This window comes from Chiloscyllium punctatum, chromosome 48 (assembly GCF_047496795.1).
Source record: "Chiloscyllium punctatum isolate Juve2018m chromosome 48, sChiPun1.3, whole genome shotgun sequence".
Taxonomy (NCBI): domain Eukaryota; kingdom Metazoa; phylum Chordata; class Chondrichthyes; order Orectolobiformes; family Hemiscylliidae; genus Chiloscyllium; species Chiloscyllium punctatum.
Window position 1 is genome coordinate 53,729,328 of NC_092786.1, and position 15,751 is coordinate 53,745,078.

The following is a 15,751-nucleotide window of genomic DNA, read 5'->3' on the forward strand; positions in this document are numbered from 1 at the left end:
GCATGGTTATTGGTTCAGATTTGTACTGAGTTAAGATTTCTGCTATGGTGGGATTGGAACCCAAGTCCCTGGAATATCAGCCAAGCCCAATAACATTACCACAGTACCATCATCACCCCCCTTCCTTTCGCTTGCAACAAATTTATTTCGGCTTGTTGTCCCTGGAGTAATAGGGAATTCACTTACAGAATCCAAAGGAGCGCTGATTTTAATTTTTACTTTTGAAAGGAATTCAGCTAAAACCTTTCCCAGTGCATTTTTGTCAGGCAAAGTATAAGTAATGAGCGTCAAAAGATGCTGTGTCTTTAACTTTTTATAGTCACTGTTTATAATTTCCTCCAAGCAGCCACATTAAAGACAGTGACTGAGGTAAAGTGCAGAGTAAAGTTAATGTTTGCTGTGAGTTACAGCACAGCCAGTCTCTGGTTTCCCCTCCTCTCCATTTGGTTGACATCACATGCAGGCAGGCAATCAGCGCTTCATACATTGCCTGCTAACTCCAGCCACCGGGCTACTGCTGTTTCAAAAACACTGAGCTCCTGCTGTGTGTGAGGGACCAGGGCAAGGGGAGGAAATAGCCCGATCATAAACGTCCTGGGAGCCTCCAGACCTAATGCCAGAAGCCCTCCTACAAGAGTCCTCCTACTCTCACAGTTACAGTGACTGACAGAGTCAGAAAGCAAGAAGTCACATCAAGCGCACATCGGTGACAGAGCAGCTCCACAGGATCCAGCTTTTGGACTTTGAACAGTGTTATACAGATGGATCTGTACAGATGTGGCTTTGTTGTGTGGTTCGCCACTCAGCTGTCAGGTGAGTCGGGGGAGAAAGGCTTTGTGGGGACTGATGGTGTAGAGCAGGGGACAGTCTTCCTTATAGTCCATGGCTTTTTAAAACAACTAGGTTTATTATTTCAGTCTAACGGGTAAAAAGAAAGAGAGAGTTGCAAGGTTCTGATTAACTTAGTTTCCCACAGGGAAATTGCAACAAAGTCAGCCAAGTTATACATAAAAGCTGAATATTGAAGGAGTATAAATCAACACACACACACACACACACTGTTTTCTGAAGTTGGCTAATGTGAAGGCTTTCCTCCTCTCTGCCTCTCTGTCTTGTGCTCTTGATGGTAGTTTATCCATTAAGTAATTCCAAAGTGGAGTGAGAAAGTGTTTTAACTTCAGTGAATTGCCTCACAATGTAAGCAGCAGAGAGAATCAGCAAACGTGGTGTGTCTCCTGTTAATATAAAGACATTCGTATATGTGGCTACTGGGAAACCTTTCCAGGAGAATGGATCATGTTATTATAGTGTTGGGTTTGGTGGGACCATTCTTAAAGGAACAGTCACTGGCTTTTGATCTTGGCTTTTAAAAGCTGTTCACTCAAAAGACGATGTGTAAAGCTTCAGTACAGTCCTCGCTTTACATTATATTCACAATGTGACACCAGCAATGAGAGGGAATCTGTAAATAACAGGCTTTGCCGTATTCAATTAGGGGCAGAAAGTTACAGATTATGCATCGGCTTTGAGTGATTAGAAATGACCGCTGCACCACAACAGGAAAAGGGAGGCCATCCTTTTCATAACATTTAGTTTTAAAAACCTAGATTTAATGGTACAGCTTGGAAGATCCCAGGTTTGATCTCTGATCTATGCTGACTTGATCCCAGCTGCTATGGTAACCCAGTCTCCCTGAGTGATGCTGAGCACAGTTTGGGTTCCAATACAAGTGAAAACTGGGGTTGTGACAGTAAAGGGCAGGTGCCCACCATGACTGGATAGCTTATTGGTGAGATGCGTGGGTGAAAAACTTAGAGGGGGTACCAGAGGAGATGCCTGTTTGTGTGCACCCTGGCACAATGTGAGGCAAACATGTGGGAGGAATGAGAGGAAAACTGACAAAGTTTGACAGAACAATCCATGCAGCAGATTTAAAGGAAAGTGTTGCATTTGATGTCTTTGAAGGTGAGGGCAGGCAGATACTTTGTGTTACTACGTATGCCGATTAATTTGGAATTACCACTTCCAAATGCAGTGGAAGAAAGATTTTAGATTGTACACTCTTAGGCTGTTCCAAGTCTATTTACAGCCCAGTCATTGATTTGTTTTGAAATGGAGTCACTGTTGTAACGAAGGAAGGTAAGGAGCCCATCTGCACTCAGCAAGATCCAACCGAGAGTGGTGCCCAGATAATCTGCTTCTGCCGGTTAGGCTGGACATGAGGAGAGCTCAAGATTAGCGTGGTGCTGGAAAAGCACAGCAGGTCAGGCAGCATCTGAGGAGCAGGAAAATCGACAGCAGCCCTTCATCAGGAATGAGGAGAGGTCCTCTACTGTCCTTCAAATTCCTGTCATGACACCGTTTACATCAGCTGGCACGAGGCCTCACTATATTTCACCTAATAGACAGCACTTGTCACAGTTTGGCACTCCCTCAGTACTGCGCCAGAGTCCGCCTGCATTCACTGTTCCAGCATCTGGAGCGGAACCTGAGAAAACCATCTTCCAACTCAGAGGGGAGATTACCCGCTCACTGAGTCCCACATGCCAATCTGACCTGGTCCGTCATCTTTCGGGCAAGACTACTAGCTCCAGGACATATGCCAATATCTTCAAAAGCGGTCTCTCATCACTTGACTAAAAAGTTGTAGCAGCAGAATGCAATGTGACTTCCTGACTAAAAGAGCTGAGACCAGTGGGATGCCACGTTGGCTGTGGTTAGCACTGCTGCCTCACAGCACCAGGGACCTGGGTTCGATTCCACCCTCAGATGACTGTCTGTGTGGGGTTTGCACACTCTGCCTGCATCTGAGTGGGCTTCCTCTGGGAGCTCTGGTTTATTCCCACAGTCCGACAATGTGCAGGTTAGGTGGATTAGCCATGCTAAATTGCCTGTGGTGTTTCGGAATGCCTAGGTCTAGGTGGATTAGCCATGGGAAATGTGGGATTATGGTATAGGGTGGGTCTGAGTAGGATGCTCTTTGGAGGGTTGGTATGGACTCAATGGGCCGATAGGTCTGCTTCTACACTGTAGGGATTCTGGAGGAGTAGGAGTAAAAGAATCTCCTGGATTATGTGCACGTCTTTAAACCAAACTCTAGTGTTGAGAACATGTGGAGATTATGGCTAGCTCTCTCCTGAATTATAACATCCTGTAAAGAGGATTCTGTTTCTGTTTCGGCTTCTATTCTTGCAGTGAACTGCATCATCTCTGAACTGAGTGAGCCCTGGAACCTCTCCTGCTGCCTTGGGCCAATATTCCTCCCTCAGTCAACAACATAGATCAGGTGATGCGATTGTCTGGCTCACTGTTCCCCAGTGGTTAACTTGCCAGCACGATTTACTGAGGCACTGACATTCACTCGGACTGTCATCCAAAAATCCCTTCCTCAAACCACGGCCCAGAGAGGACTGAAGGTTCAAGGCAATCTCGGCTCCAGAATGGGTTACCCACAATATTAAAGGCAATTGCACCAACTTCTCAGCCCTAACATGCATACCCACACCCGCAGTGTAGCAGTGTTCATTGCTGAAGGAAATATGCTTGTGGTGAGACTATCATTCCTGAAATCAGATTCCTCAGTCACTCGGAAAATGTGGTTGAGAATCAGCAAAAAAAAACCCCAAAGAATTGCGGATGCTGGAAATCAGAAGTTGCTGGAAAAACTCAGCGGTCTAGCGGCACGGTGGCTCAGTGGTTAGCAATACTGCCTCAAAGCGCCTGGGATCCAAGTTCGATTCTAGCCTCGGGTGACTGCATGTGGGGAGTTGGTACATTCTCCCCATATCTGCGTGGGCTTCCTTCAGGTGCTCTAATCTTCTCCCACAATCCAAAAATGTGCAGGTTAGGATGGATTGACTATGCTAAATTGCCTGTAGTGTTCAGGGATGTGTAGGTTAGGTGCATTAGTCAGAGGAAATGTTGGGGAATGTGTCTGGATGGGATACTCTTCAGAGGGACTTGTTGGGCCAAATGGCCTGTTTCCACACTGTAGGGGTTCTATGCTCTTTGCTTAACATTTTGGATCCAGTGACTTTCCCTCAGAACTAAAGGGCATGAATAAGGCTCACTGGACCCACAACCTGTTGTGTGTCAGTAGCCGGTCAGTTTTGAACTTTGTATCGTTACAATGTAATGGGAATGTGGAGTTGGGCTAGTTCCTATTTCGAGAAGGAGCCGACAGCACTGGAGGTTCCATTTGGCCCATCGTGTTGGTGCTAGCACTTTTCACAGAACAATTCTAAACAAATTCCACTGCTCCAGGTTTGTCGCTGCATCTTCCTTCTTTTCAAACGCTTATCTGACTTTCCCAAAAATGAGAAAATGGTCTACGTCTCACCAGCAAAGTGGTCCCTGCTCTTATAAACTCTGGGTGAACATGATTCTTGAAAGATTAGATTAGATTAGATTAGATTCCCTACAGTGTAGAAACAGGCCCTTCGGCCCAACAAGTCCACACCGACCCTCCGAAGAGTAACCCACCCAGACCCATTTCCCTCTGACTAATGCACCTAACACTACGGGCAATTTAGCATGGCCAATTCTCCTGATCTGCACATCTTTGGACTGCGGGAGGAAACCAGAGCACCCAGAGGAAACCCATGCAGAACTGGGAGAATGTGCAAACTCCACAGAGACAGTCGCTCAAGGCTGGAATCAAACCTGGGACCCTGGTGTTGTGAGGCAGCAGTGCTAACCATTGAACCACCGTGCTGCCCCTATGAGCCACTGTGCCACCCCTCAGCAGCCACTCTCCCAACAAGTTCAGTACTGAGTCAACTCTGCCATGTACCCTTCCTCAAGCAGAAGGTCAACAAAGGTCCTGGTCTTTAAGGATGCTAGGTTGACGACACTTAGATCTCTCCTCACACCCTCCTGGTCAAGCCCTGTTGTCATGGCAATGTATCCAGTGCAGTGAAATGCTCTGAAATTGACTGAAGTTGCTGCCAGTGCGCTGTAGCTCACCAGCACCTCCCCTTGGCCCATGTCTGAAGCTTCATTCTCCCGGATACAAGGGGCTATAGGCTATTGGGAATGGCCTGGGGCTGCCAATAGCAGATTACCCTGACCTCTAACCAGCAGCTGCTGAAAGATGGCGAACTCATTCACACATGCTTTGGAATGATTGAGGTGATACGTCACTTCTGAAAGCATTTACAGCTTGCTGTTAAAACACTGGGGTCAAGGCATGGGAGTTTATTGCAGTTTTCTTTGTGTCAAATTGCAAACAGTCAAGATCCATTTACTTACTTAGCTATCCACCACTGAGGATAAAATGGAGAATGATCCCAAAACATATTCCTGAACTGTCTACATCTCCACTCACTGCCAGCCTGCTTTGCGTCCCTGTTTTGAAATCTCATGAAGAGAGACTGGATCAGTTAGGACTTTATTCACTGGAGTTTATAAGAATTAGGAGGGATCTCCTGGAAACTTATAACATTCCAACAGGAATAGACCGGGTAAATGTTCCCAATGACCAGCAGGTTTAGATCCGGGGTCACTGTCTAAGGGTACAAGGTAAAGGGTTCTTGCGATGGAGTGGTAATGTCTCTACCTCTGAGCCAGAAGACCTGGTTTCAAGTCCCTCCTGTTCCAGGGGTGTATTATAACATCTCTGAACAGTTTGGTTGAAAACTATCTAAGGATAAAGGTCAAACTGTTTAAGACTGAGCTGAGGATAAATGTCTTCCCCTACAGAATGGGAGCCTGTGGAATTCACTGGTTGAGGCCAAAGCATTGAATGCTTTCAAGAAGGAATTAAATCTAGTTCTTAGGGCTAAAGGGACCAAAGGACATCAGGAGAACGGAACAGGGGACTGAGTTGGATGATCAACCATGATTATGTTGAACGGTGGAGTAGGCCTGAAGGGCTGAATGACCTCCTCCTGCTCCTAGTTTCTATGCTTGACAATATTGTGCTTCGTGTATAATGAGTAGGGAAGGTTATGGTTCAAGCTGGCAAGTCCTAGCACCCACGGACTGCACCATTTACAGTTATATTGTCTATTGGTCTTACCATGATGTGGATAATGTAATGTTTGGACAATAAAGCTATTTCTGGCTGCGGCAGAACCCATATCCTGTAAAGATTTATCATTTAGGTGTAATTTGAATGCATTTAAATAGAAGCACCCTATATGTATCTTATCGATTGTCAATGTCTGAAAAATGTTCATATCTCAGAGTAGCAGCGGTTCAATATCCCAGGATCCTTTGCTCTTTGATCCACTTTATTGCTATAGTTGGTCACTACCTTGGGATCAAAATTGGCTCTGAAAATATGTTGCTGGAAAAGCGCAGCAGGTCAGGCAGCATCCAAGGAACAGGAGAATTGATGTTTCGGGCATAAGCCCTTCTTCAGGAATGAGGAAAGTGTGTCCAACAGGCTAAGATAAAAGGTAGGGAGGAGGGACTTGGGGGACGGGCATTGGGAATGCGATAGGTGGAGGGAGGTCAAGGTGAGGGTGATAGGCCGGAGTGGGGTGGGGGCGGAGAGGTCAGGAAGAAGATTGCAGGTTAGGAAGGCAGTGCTGAGTTTGAGGGATTTGACTGAGACAAGGTGGGGAGAGGGGAAATGAGGAAACTGGAGAAATCTGAGTTCATCCCTTGTGGTTGGAGGGTTCCCAGGCAGAAGATGAGGTGCTCTTCCTCCAACCGTCGTGTTGCCATGGTCTGGTGATGGAGAAGTCCAAGAACCTGCATGTCCTTGGTGGAGTGGGAGGGGGAGTTGAAGTGTTGGGCTACAGGGTGGTTGGGTTGGTTGGTCCGGGTGTCCCAGAGGTGTTCTCTAAAACGTTCCGCAAGTAGGCGGCCTGTCTCCCCAATATAGAGGAGGTCACATCAGGTGCAATGGATGCAATAGATGATGTGTGTGGAGGTGCAGGTGAATTTGTGGCAGATATGGAAGTGTCCCTTGGGGCCTTGGAGGGAAGTAAGGGGGGAGGTGTGGGCACAAGTTTTGCATTTCTTGCGGTTGCAGGGCAAGGTGCCGGGAGTGGAGGTTGGGTTGGTGGGGGGTGTGGACCTGACGAGAGAGTCATGGAGGGAGTGGTCTTTTTGGAACGCTGATAGGGCGGGGAGGGAAATATGTCCCCTGGTGGTGGGGTCCGTTTGGAGGTGGCGGAAATGACGGCGGATGATACGCTGGGCATGGAGGTTGGTGGGGTGGTAGGTGAGGACCAGTGGGGTTCTGTCCTAGTGGCGGTTGGAGGGGCGGGGCTCAAATGCGGATGAGCGGGAAGTGGAAGAGATGCGGTGGAGGGCATCGTCGACTACGTCTGGGGGGAAATTGCGGTCCTTGAAGAAGGAGGCCATCTGGGTGGTGCGGTTTTGGAACTGGTCCTCCTGGGAGCAGATGCGGCGGAGACGAAGGAATTGGGAATACGGGATGGCGTTTTTACAAGGGGAAGGGTGGGAGGAGGTGTAGTCTAGGTAGCTGTGGGAGTCGGTTGGTTTATAGTAAATGTCCGCGTCGATTCGGTCACCCGAGATGGAAATGGAAAGGTCTAGGAAGGGGAGGGAGGAGTCTGAGACGGTCCAGGTGAATTTGAGGTCGGAGTGGAAAGTGTTGGTAAAGTGGATGAACTGTTTAACCTCCTCGTGGGAGCATGAGGCAGCGTGGATACAGTCATCGATGTAGCGAAGGAAAAGGTGGGGGGTGGTGCCAGTGTAGCTGCGGAAGATGGACTGTTCCACATATCTGACGAAGAGGCAGGCATAGCTGGGGCCCATGCGGGTGCCCATGGCTACTCCTTTGGTTTGGAGGAAGTGGGAGGATTGGAAAGAGAAGTTGTTCAGGGTGAGAACCAGTTCAGTCAGTCGAAGGAGGGTGTCAGTGGAAGGGTACTGGTTGGTTCGGTGGGAAAGGAAGAAGCAGAGGACTTTAAGTCCTTCGTGATGTGGGATGGAGGTGTACGTGGACTGGATGTCCATGGTGAAGATAAGGGGGCCTACTGCCCCCTTGACCATGGACACCTCCTCCTACTGCCCCCTTGACCATGGAAACCTCCTCCTACTGCCCCCTTGACAATGGACACTTCCTCCTACTGCCCCCTTGACCATGACCCCACCTCTCACCACCAAACCATCATCTCCCAGACCATTCAGAACCTCATCACCTCAGGGGATCTCCCATCCACCGCCTCCAACCTCATAGTCCCACAACCCTGCACCGCCCGTTTCTACCTCCTGCCCAAAATCCACAAACCTGACTGCCCCGGCCGACCCATTGTCTCAGCCTGCTCCTGCCCCACCGAACTCATCTCTGCATACCTCAACACGGTCCTGTCCCCCTTAGTCCAAGAACTCCCCACCTACTTTCGGGACACCACCCACGCCCTCCACCTCCTCCATGATTTTCGCTTCCCCAGTCCCCAACGCCTTATCTTCACCATGGACATCCAATCCCTGTACACCTCCATCCCCCATCCTTCCACCGACACCCTCCTTCGACTGACTGAACTGGTCCTCACCCTGAACAACTTCTCTTTCCAATCCTCCCACCTTCTCCAAACCAAAGGAGTAGCCATGGGCACCCGCATGGGCCCCAGCTATGCCTGCCTCTTCGTAGGATATGTGGAACAGTACATCTTCCGCAGCTACACTGGCACCACCCCCCACCTTTTCCTTCGCTACATCGATGACTGTATCGGCGCTGCCTCGTGCTCCCACGAGGAGGTTGAACAGTTCATCCACTTTACCAACACTTTCCACCACGACCTCAAATTCACCTGGACCGTCTCAGACTCCTCCCTTACCTTCCTAGACCTTTCCATTTCCATCTCGGGTGACCGAATCGACACGGACATTTACTATAAACAGACCGACTCCCATAGCTACCTAGACTACACCTCCTCCCATCCTGCCCCCTGTAAAAACGCCATCCTATATTCCCAATTCCTTCGGCTCCGCAGCATCTGCTCCCAGGAGGACCAGTTCCAAAACCGTACCACCCAGATGGCCTCCTTCTTCAAGGACCGCAATTTCCCCCCAGACGTAGTCACGATGCCCTCCACCACATCTCTTCCACTTCCCGCTCCTCCGTGCTTGAGCCCCGCCCCTCCAATCGCCACCAGGACAGAACCCCACTGGTCCTCACCTACCACCCCACCAACCTCCATGCCCAGCGTATCATCCGCCGTCATTTCTGCCACCTCCAAACGGACCCCACCACCAGGGGACATATTTCCCTCCCATCCCCATCAGCCTTCCAAAAAGACCACTCCCTCCGTGACTCCCTCGTCAGGTCCACACCCCCCACCAACCCAACCTCCACTCCCGGCACCTTCCCCTGCAACCGCAAGAAATGCAAAACTTGCGCCCACACCTCCCCCCTTACTTCCCTCCAAGGCCCCAAGGGACACTTCCATATCTGCCACAAATTCACCTGCACCTCCATACACATCATCTATTGCATCCGCTGCACCTGATGTGGCCTCCCCTATATTGGGGAGACAGGCCGCCTACTTGCGGAACGTTTTAGAGAACACCTCTGGGACACCCGGACCAACCAACCCAACCACCCCGTAGCCCAACACTTCAACTCCCCCTCCCACTCCACTAAGGACACGCAGGTCCATGGACTCCTCCATCACCAGACCATGGCAACACGACGTTTGGAGGAAGAGCACCTCATCTTCTGCCTGGGAACCCTCCAACCACAAGGGATGAACTCAGATTTCTCCAGTTTCCTTATTTCCCCTCCCCCCACCTTGTCTCAGTCAAATCCCTTGAACTCAGCACCGCCTTCCTAACCTGCAATCTTCTTCCTGACCTCTCCACCCCCACCCCACTCCGACCTATCACCCTCACCTTGACCACCCTCCACCTATCACATTCCCAACACTCCTCCCCCAAGTCCCTCCTCCCTACCTTTTATCTTAGCCTGTTGGATACACTTTCCTCATTCCTGAAGAAGGGCTTATTCCTGAAACATCGATTCTCCTGTTCCTTGGATTTTGCCTGACCTGCTGTGCTTTTCCAACAACACATTTTCAGCTCTGATCTTCAGCATCTGCAGTCCTCACTTTCTCATCAAAATTGGCCCCTCAGGTAAAGCTCTAACCACACATTGTGCCATCACTAAGTCAACCTATTGTCACCTGACATCTTCCCTCAGCTGATCAGCTGCTGACAGCCTCACCCATGTCATTGCTCCTCAAGGCTTGACAATTGCAACTCATTCCTGGCTGGGTTCCCACATTCACTTCTCTGTGTGTATTTAAAGTCGCACCAAACCCTACTAGCTGTGTCCTAAGTTGCGCCAAGTTCTATTCACTCATCACACTCATTGACTCACATCAGCTCCTTGACATGTCTAGTGTTTAATCAGTATCATCCTTGCTCTCATGTTCCTCCCTGCGGTCATCCTAACCCTGTCTCTGCAGTCAGCTATACTGGCCATCCTCCAATTCAGCATTGCTCCTCTAAGTTCTGCCTTATGATTACTGCTGGTTTTGACCGCCACATCACTGGCAGTTGTGCCTTCAGCTACCTGAGCCCAAGGATCTGGAATTCCTTCCCAACACCTCTCCAGCTCACTGCACTAAGGTTCTCCATAAAGACACTGCTAAAAACTGGCCAGGTTGATCAAGCTTTTGAGCATCTGAGCTATTATCTCTTTATGTGGCTTGGTGTCCTGTTTTATAATCCTCTTGTGAGATGCCTTGGAGGTTTCATTGGGTTGAAGGTGCCACATAAATATACATGGCTGGTGTTTTCTATATGGTGGCCTGTGTGTGAGAGGGTGGATGGGTGGGAGCAGCTGAAATGAGAGAACTGGTCTCAATCTGGAAGGGAATGGTGAAATCCAGGCACGAGATTCCCAATCCGCTGGACCTGTTGTGAGCCTCATTATGTTAAAAATCACAGAATCCCTACTGTGTGGAAACTGGCCATTTGGCCCAACAAGTCCATACCAACCCTCCTAAGAGTATCTCACCCAGACCCATTCTCCCTATCCTATTACTCTCCATTTCCCCTGACTATGTACCTAACCTACACATCCCTGAACATTATGGGCAATTTAGCACAGCCAATCCACCTAACCTGCACACCTTTGGACTGTGGGAGTAAACCCACATAAACACAGGGAGAATGTGCAAACTCCACACAGACAGTCACCCGAGGCTGGAATTAAACCCAGGACCCTGGTGCCGTGAGGCAGCAGTACTAACCACTGAACCACCGTGCCACTATTTAGCTGTCACTGTTCCCTCAGGTTCCCTAAGAACCAAGTCCTGATGACTTCACTGAACTGAACTGGATACTTAAAGTCAAACCCAGCTTGCCTTCCTGTGAATTTCCTGCTCAAAAGAGCATGGAGGCTGCAGGATCACTGACGGTATCTGGTGAACTGTATTTTGACAATCCCTCTCCACATGCCTGGGTTTACCTCTCCGCACGGCCAGTTAAAAATGTAGTCAAAATACTTGGAATTTTTGAATTCCAAGCAAATTAATTACACTCCCTTTATTGCCTTGTGAAACAGCTGGAGTTTGGCATTGTGAGTATACTCTGTGCTATTAACTACAGTCCTTCAGAAACAATGCTGGCAAGTTGTGCGGAACTGCCCATACCTCCCATTTCTCCCCAGGTCAGTCTTACCATTGCTGATATTGTCAACCGTGGTAGTGCTGTCACCTCTCAGTCAGGAGGGTCATGTGTTCAGACCCTCCTCCAGAAAGCTGGACCCACAAACCGAGACTGGCATTCCAATGTACCACTGGAGGAGTGCTGCACTGTTGGCTGTGTCACATCTTGAACAAGGCTTTAACTTATTCAGAACCTCTCGATTGGATGATTAAAATCCTGTTGCACTATTTTGAAGAAGGGTAGAGCGGTTCTCCCCAGTGTCCTGCTCACTTGTCCTTTATGACTTGGTCATTATCACATTGCTGTCTGTGTGCAAACTGACTGCCACATTCCTTGCGTTACAACAAGAACTAGACTTCAAAAGATGTTCCTTGGTTGTGAAGTGGGTTGGGAACACCATGAGGTGTTGGGAAGTGCTACATTCTTTCTTTCCACTTCTACTTCACACTTCTTGCAGTCAACATTCCCTCTAATAATTTCTTTTCTTCTGTGGAATGTGTGGGGTAGCAACTTCAGGAATTGCACTTCAATGCCGTGCGCCATGTTGACACATTGATGGCTATGCACAAACCCTTGGAGAGGCTGTGTGTGTGAGTTAGCTCCACAGCTAACAGGAAGCAGTCCTTGCACTGTGACTACACACAGCTATTCCTGAACAGCACAAGGTTTTTTATTGACATTAAAATTCAGATAGAGTGAAGCAGGGACTTGATGTAGAGATCCATCTGTTCTTGACCAGTGACCAGCACTAAGCCAGTGCTGTAATCAGGGCAGGAGGCCGTCCTTGTGTCTGAGTAATTCATCAACGTTCCCTCCTTTCACCACTGACACTCAGTAGCAGCAATGTGTACCGTCTACAAGCCACCCTGCAGGAACTCAAGCCTCCTTCAAATGCACCTCTCAAATCCTTAATCTCCACCATCCAGACAGACACATGCAGCAGATTTATAGGATTTGCAGGTTCCTCTCCAAGCCACGTACCATCCTGATTTGGAATGACCACACCTTTAGTGTTGCTGGGTCAGTATTCTGGAAGTAGCAGCACTGTGGATGTACTCACAGCACATGGAGTGCCTGGTGTAGTTGAAGGCTCCCCACTGCTTTCTGAAGTGGTAGTTAGCGATGGCCAACCGAATCCACATCCTGTGAAAGAATGTGAAACAAACCCCCATGCCATGCTGGGGAAATGATTAGATGTGATATTTATCCGTGTTATAATCGTATACTCTTGTGAAAGTCATGCTGAGTCAAAGGTACTTGAGGCGGTTCAAGGTGGTTGAAATATCACTGGATAAACACAAGGATTTCTTTCTAAACAGGCCTTGTGGTTTGGCCACACCCTGCAGAACATGAACCAAAGGGTTCCTAAAGGCTCCTCCCCAACTCCAAGTCCATTCACATTTCCCAAATAATTCAACAACCCACCTGACCTTGGACAACACCTTTTCTTCCCAGGAGCTGAAGAAATGTTTAGAGTCATTGAGCCATGGGGTTTGACACCACAAAACGAAGCCCTTTGGCTCATTATATCTGTGTCAGTCATTAAATATCCATCATTCCTAATCCCCTTTCCCAGTCACATCCCAATCTATTTTATACACTGTTGAATGAGCTTGTCTGTGGTTTGGTGAGTGTAAAGTTGCATCATAGAAAAGGCCTTTTGGCCCATCCCGCCCATACTAGTGTTTAAATCCCATTCCATCTTTCTTTTGTTAAGCTTCTCATCATAACTTTGTATTCCCTTCTTCCGTGCACACTTGCCTAGTATCTCTTGACATCTATCAACACGATCACTTTGACTGTTTGCCATGGAAGCAAACCCACAAATGCTCCTTCCCAGTTTGTGCCAACGATTGCCATTTTCATTGGAAAATGGGATCAGTTTAACAAAAGTAAATTGGGCCAATTTCTTGCTCATAAACACTTAAGAATGTCACACGTGCTGACGGTGAGTTGGAATGAGATGTAAAGTGACTGTGCAGCAAACTCAAACTAACCCATTTAATGAGAGAGGCCTGTGGTGTTTGCAGGATCGTGGTTTAGGGTATGGGAAACTGACCGAGCTGTAAGGGGTCTGGTAAATCTCACTCTGATTTACTGCACTATAATGAGTTCAAAATACCAAGTCAACAGCAGCGGTATTCAGGACTGATTAAGTTGGCCTATTCTTGAAATAATAAATTTAGTATTGGCTAACCACCAAATGGTATCATTTATTAAGAAGGGGAAAGGGATTATAGCATTAAAGACAATCAGGGAGGAGAAAGTTAAAAATCACACAATGCCAGGTTATAGCCCAACGGGTTTATTTGGAAGCATTAGCTTTCAGAGCGCTGCTACTTCATCAGGTGGTTGTGGAGTATAAGATCATAAGACACAGAATTTATGGATGTAGGTTTGCTCGCTGAGCTGGAAGGTTCGTTTTCAGACGTTTCATCACCATACGAGGTAACGTCATCAGTAAGCCTCCGGTGAAGCACTGGTGTTAGTGATTCGCTTTCTATTTATGTGTTTAGGTTTCCTTGTGTTGGTGATGTAATTTCCTGTGGTGATATCATTTCCTGTTATTTTTCTCAGAAGGTGGTAAATGGGGTCCAACTTGATGTGTTTGTTGATGGTGTTCCGGCTGGAATTCTAGGAATTTTCATGCGTGTCTCTGTTTGGCTTGTTCTAGGATGATGTGTTGTCCCAGTCGAAGTGGTGTCCATTCTCATCTGTATGTAAGGATACTAATGAGAGAGGGTCATGTCTTTTATGTGTATGTGTATGAGCGTGAGTGTAAAGGGGTATAAGTCTGTGAGAGGGTGCATGGGTACACTCACACATATACACACATATATGTTTGTGGGGTGAATTTACTTGCAGAATTACATTTTATTTTGCTCAAACACAGCATGAATCCATGCAAGGTTCTGTAAATCCGTTTTTAGAAATAGAATCAGTCTGAACATTGGGGCACAGACAGCCTCACACAGGGCACCTCACACCTTCAATGCATTATCTGGGTCAACATGGCATCTATTGTTAAAGTTCACTTGAAAATATAGCTTTAAAAAATTTCTGGGATTTACATTTGAAAGAACTGAGCCCAACATGATCATTCTAAACAATGAGAGACTTAACAAACAATCCAGGTCTTTTTCAGTACATAATTTCAGTTGCATCACTATAATTTCTTTTGCTATAGATTCTGATCTTACACTCCACAACCACCTGATGAAGGAGCAGTGCTCTAAAAGCTAATGCTTCCAATTAAACCTGTTGGACTATAACCTGGTGTTGTGTGATTTTTCACTTTGTACACCCCAGTCCAACACCGGCCATCTCCAAATCCTGATTATCATGGAGGATGGAGTGAAACCTCTCCACTGATTGAAATGATATCTTAAAGGAAAGAATTGTATTTATACAACATCTTCCATGACCTTACGCGATCCAAGATCACTTCCCTTTATTCTTTCATGGAATATGAAGAGCATTTGTTGCCTTTTCTTCATTACTTTTCAACTGAGCAACTTGCAAGCCATTTCAGAATCAACCACTTTTTTTAAATTTCAAAAACATGCTTCATTCATAAAAAATATCCTTGTATACATAGTCACAAACACAATTCGGTTCTGTACAATAGTGTATCAAGGAATTAAACCAATATTGGAGTTAGACTCTATCCAAAAAAAACCAAAGGCATCTCTTTCACTTACAAGACCATATTTACATTTGAGGCACTAGGAGGGTCTGATAACTGAACAGATCTCCATTTCTCTTCAGCAGAAAGACCTCAGACAGTGGCCTTTCCCCACTGCGCCTCGGTGGCAGCTGCCCCAAGCTTTAATGCGTCCCTCAGTATGTAGTCCTGGGCCTTGGAACATGCCAGTCTGCAACACTTGTTCAGAGTGTGGTGCTGGAAAAGCACAGCAGGTCAGGCAGCATCTGAGGGGCAGGAAAATCAATGTTTCGAGCATCGGACCTCCATCAGGAGGGCTTGATTCCTGACGAAAGGCTTATGCCCGAACATCAATTCTCCTGCTCCTCAGATGCTGCCTGACCTGCTGTGCTTTTCCAGCACCACACTCTCAACTCTGATCTCCAGCATCTGCAGTCCTCACTTTCTTCTAATCTGCAAGACTTGGTCAGGGTCAACTGCTTGTTCTGGAAG

At 47.5% G+C, this 15,751-nt stretch overlaps 1 protein-coding gene across 2 annotated transcripts in view; it reads left to right on the top strand.

The window, feature by feature from the left end:
* Positions 1–508: 508 nt before the first annotated feature.
* Positions 509–15,751, top strand: part of itga11a (integrin, alpha 11a) — a 197,126-nt gene continuing 181,883 nt past the window's right edge. For both annotated transcript variants that reach the window (XM_072565257.1, XM_072565258.1), the window contains exon 1: positions 509–813. In XM_072565257.1, the coding sequence (XP_072421358.1) occupies positions 762–813 (52 nt within the window). In that variant the 5' untranslated portion in view covers positions 509–761. The remainder of the gene's footprint in view (positions 814–15,751) is intronic.